Genomic DNA, 4591 nt, shown 5'->3' with positions numbered 1-4591 from the left:
CTGGCCTTCCTCCTTTATTCCTCGCTTTCAATTTCGGTTTTAATTAATTAATTAATGGCCATCTGAGGGTGACCAGAGTTCAAAAACCAAAACACAAACAAAACGAACAAACAAACAAACAAAAAAAACAGAAAACCATGGTTGGGTCCTCCTTAGAGATACAGCCCTATATGTAATTATAGCATGCTTGTAATCTTCTTAAGGGCAGAGACGGCTTAGGATTCGTCTTAGATTTCTTCTCACAATGCCCGCTACACTGCCTTGTGCTCAGAGACGCAATACACTTTCGTGGAGTGGAATTACAAAATGTTAAGTTTGGGAAAGCCTAATGTAACAGCTAAACCCTGTCCTCTACCTCTGCCATCCCCCAGCCCTGAGTGCCCATCACCTCTGGGTCTGAGATGGAGTCAGGAGACCGGAAAAGAGGACTGGAATGAGGAATCTGGATCGATTCCCAGCTCTGCCCATCCTAGGGTAAAGCTGAGAAAGCCGATTTTCTGGAGGCCTGGGGTCTGTGCGGAACGAGAGGGTTGAGGGCGGACTCTGCCCCTCGGCGCGGTTCCCGACCCAAGTTCGGGGTAACCAAGCACCGCCGAACCCCGCTGCACGACTCATCCTCCGGGGCAGCCTCGGCTTAGAAGAAAACGGAAGGTGGCAACTATCCGGGATTCTGGAAATAACCCGGGATTTGTCGATTCGTTGGGGAAGGGGGGGCGGGGAATCCAGTCAGTGTAAAAATCCCCAGTTGCCTCTCACGTCTGATTTGCTTCAGCTTCAAGCCCATGAGTTACCATCAAAGGTGTGATTGAACCGTGGTAAATCGCGTATTTTGGGAATCTTCAAGCGGCCCTTTTCCAGCGCCGGTGGAGGCTGGAGTTGGGTCCTTTGGAAGTTCTCTCCGGGAGCAGCCGGGCCGGACCGTCCCTAATGCGTCCGTCGGAAAACGCAGCCGCGCGCGGAGGGTTCCGGGGCCTCGGAGGCTGCGCGTTGGCCTGGCAACGCCGTCTCGTCTTCCCCCCGGAGGACCGCGGAGGAGCCGGAGCCCCAGCCCTCCGCTGCTCCCTTAGCCTCGTGGGCTTGCGGAGCGTGGTCCTCCCTCACTTACCCCAGGATGGCCTTTCAGGCCTCGCCCGCCTTCCCTTCTGGGCCGCGGCTCCGCTTGGGCGAAGGCTCACCGCCTCTTTAGGCGCCCCCTCCGGAGAAGAGTCGGGGCCACCGTGTTTAGAACTTTCCATGCTTCTGGTGGTAATCCTATAACAAGCATTTCTAGGGTCTTTTACGATTTGTTTATAAATAAATCAGCTTGGTGACATACATATTTATAAACCAGAAAAGGTTCTACAAATGCTTGTTAAGCGCTTCACCTCGTTTGAACCGCGCGGCTGCCATATGTTTAGAGGGGATTATCCCATTTGGGTTCAGGGTTAATTTGCCTTTTGGGACTGAATACAGCACTTTTAGAGGTGTTTTGTAGTTATCTAAGGACTAAAGAACCTTGACATTTGTAATATTGGGGAGCCAAAAAGCTTACTCTATATATACATACATATGTATATATATATGTATAAATTTTAACATAGAAAGGGGACCACTAATGCTAGCTACTAATTTTGGGGTTATAGTAGTGCCAGCCATGATTTCATTCGGTGCTGAAGACAGCCACAGGTAGTGTTAACCACCGTTTGTAGGAACCGGTGAGAGTAGAGGCTGGACCCAAGGTCTAACACAGCTGAGATGATAAACTTCCCCACTGCCACCCAGATCTTGCTATTGCCTTCTTTTTTCAGAGGAGAGGGAAAACTTATTTGGATACAGCTGTATTGATTTTTACTTTTAAAAGCAAAATCCATTACCCATGTAACCAGTGTTCCTCTTTCTTCAGCACGGGCGTGGATGCTCCCTTCACCTGGCCTTTGGAGACTCAGTTGCATTTTAATGGAGGCAGCAGCTGCTGGGTGAGCAGCGGGAGACTGTAAAGTACTCCTCCCGGCAGCAAAGGATTGCCCCCTTCCTCCATCACCACCACTGCATTGCTGGCGGCGCTTTTCCCTCTTTACCCCTTCACTCCTGAAGAGAGAAGATGCCACTGCCATTTGGTTTGAAACTGAAACGCACCCGGCGCTACACGGTGTCCAGCAAGAGCTGCCTGGTTGCGCGGATCCAACTGCTCAATAACGAGTTTGTGGAGTTCACCCTGTCTGTGGAGAGCACTGGCCAGGAGAGCCTGGAGGCCGTGGCCCAAAGGCTGGAGCTGCGGGAGGTAAGCCGCAAAAAAGTCTGCCAGCTTCTCTGGCCTGGCTTCGCTCCTTACTTCTCAGCTGTTTTAATGCATGCTGGCTGTGCGTTCTCAAAGCACGTCCCTAGCATGATATCTGAGTTCAGCCAGCAAGCCCACCTTCCCATGAAGCAGAAATAGATACAGATCAAGAGGTCTTTCCTTGGGGTTACCCCATAAGAGAATTAATAGTGCCTGAGTTTTGAAAATGTTTATATGTTCCCCCCAAAATGTAAGTCAAAATCAAATATGAATACATTTGGGATTATCAAGTTCCCGTTTTCTAATATGATCCCAAATGGGTCATCTTGATCTAGTACAGTTTACTGATTTCATTCAGTCACTCAGTCATTCAACATTGTTTTCCACAGGCCAGGCTAAGATTCTAGAGACATGTTGCCTGAGTGTGAATTCTGGTTTCCTCACCAACTAGTTGTTTAACCTTGGGCGAGTTATATGACATCTCTGGGCTCCAGTTCCCTCATCTGAGCCTCAGTGGAGCTTAACCTTCAGAGTGGTTGTGTGACTTAATGTGTACGTAAAACCATGCTCTAATAACTAGTCTGTTATAATAAGGAGGTTTGTCCTGGAAAACCCCTAATCTAGTTACTAGGAAGCTGTGGAGTCTTCAAGTATCCACATGATATTTTAAATTTAAAACACTATGTATGGCCCATGAAGAATAGAGTTCTAATTAAACCCAGCCTTTGGTTGCCTGGTTCTAGGGCAAGAGGAAGAAACTGGTTATTCCACACAAATGCCCATGTTATATTCCTAACTGGAAATCCCAGTGATGTTTTATTTCATAAAATGTCAGGAATAAACTGTGCCCTGTGAGACCATACAATCATTTGATGACTCAATATCGAAGACAAGTGCCAAGCACATGTGTATTAGGAGCTTACCCTTGTATTGATACCAGTAAGAAAACAGGCCTGATAGGGGAAGTGACGGGTGCTCTAGACAATGGGAAAGGCAGCAAAGGGAAAGCTTCCCAGGGCAAGTGATGTCTGAGCTGACACCTGAAGGATGGGGCAGGGTGGTCCTATCAGGAGGTGGAAAAGACTTCCATTAAAGGAACTGGACACGGCCAAAGACATGAGGCAGGTGATCTATTTGGAGCCTAAAGTGTGTAGAGGAAAGGCTGAAACCAGGGGCCATGTAATACGGGGTTTTGTTCAAGTTTTTGTGCTTGTCCTGAAGTAATAGGGAAGTTAGTGAAGGGTTTTGAAACAGGGGTATGGTATTGTTTTATGCAAAGAGTAAGCTCTGGAGAATGATTAGAAAGGAGTAGCTGTGATGCAGGCGGTGGTCACCTGGAATTGGATGGGGACGGAGAAAAGTGGGTGGAATCTGGAGGTATTCAGGATGTACCTGTGGCGTGTTGGGGGAAGGGCTGGCCAGGGCTCCAGGTTGATAGTCAGGATTCTGGTAAATGGCGGGGACCATAACAGAGAGAGGAAACGTAAAAGGAAGGGTAGGTTTGAAGGGGATAAGGAGAGGTGTATGTTGAGTTCAGTTCTGGAAGTGCTGACATTGAGATGCTGGTTGAGATGTTGAGCAGGCAGAGGCACCTGCGAGTCTGGAACTCAGCTGAGAATCCAGGCTGGAGGAACGAGATTTTGGAATCATCAGCTGAGGCCAGTTAAAGCTGGGTGAGGGTATGAGGCAATCCAGGAGAGAAAAAGAAGTGGCAGACCCTTCAGAGTTGAGTAGAGGAGGGAGAGTCTTGGAAGGAGATGGAGATGGAGCAGCCGTAGTAGGAGAAAGTAATCCAGGAGAGCTGACCACTCCTGCTAACTCGCATTTATTCCGTATTTTTCGCTTCCTTCACCCATTTTTTCTACTTCAGCTTCTTTTTCCTGTAATTTCTTCCTCATGCACAGGGTCTGCCTAAAACCACTACATAGTCAACTTCTTGAGGAGCTGTGGTTAATTTAGTTTTGTACTCAGAATACCCGGCATGGAATGTGCTCAGTAAATACAGGTTGAACTGAACCCACAAGCATTGGTTTCCTTCTCTATTAGTCAGGAAGTCCAGAGAAGTTTCAATCCCTTGTTTGAGGTTATCAGACTCAGGAACCAGCATCCTCATATTACTGTGGGTATATAAGGAGACTGATTTTTAACAGGAGAGAGTGCTTTGAGAGGGAACAGATGTGATACCTAGAAAATGTCTTACCCCTAGACAGGCTGTTCTGCCATTTTAAGTTGTTTAACGACAGTCAAGGTTAGAAAGTAGTTTGTATAGCAAACTTTTCCCTTCAGAGCTTCAGAAGCTGTGCTCTGTAGCTTGTAGACAGTTGGCTCAAGCCC

The 4591-nt window shown here is 47.8% G+C and overlaps 1 protein-coding gene across 1 annotated transcript in view; it reads left to right on the top strand.

The window, feature by feature from the left end:
* Positions 1-1882: 1882 nt before the first annotated feature.
* The window catches only part of PTPN21 (protein tyrosine phosphatase, non-receptor type 21), a 59744-nt gene continuing 57035 nt past the window's right edge, over positions 1883-4591 (top strand). Inside the window, exon 1 of the mRNA XM_006925508.3 lies at positions 1883-2260. Within this exon, the coding sequence (XP_006925570.1) occupies positions 2081-2260 (180 nt within the window). The 5' untranslated portion in view covers positions 1883-2080. The remainder of the gene's footprint in view (positions 2261-4591) is intronic.

This window comes from Pteropus alecto, unplaced genomic scaffold (assembly GCF_000325575.1).
Source record: "Pteropus alecto unplaced genomic scaffold, ASM32557v1 scaffold8, whole genome shotgun sequence".
NCBI lineage: Eukaryota > Metazoa > Chordata > Mammalia > Chiroptera > Pteropodidae > Pteropus > Pteropus alecto.
This window is presented reverse-complemented; position numbering and strand designations above follow the sequence as displayed.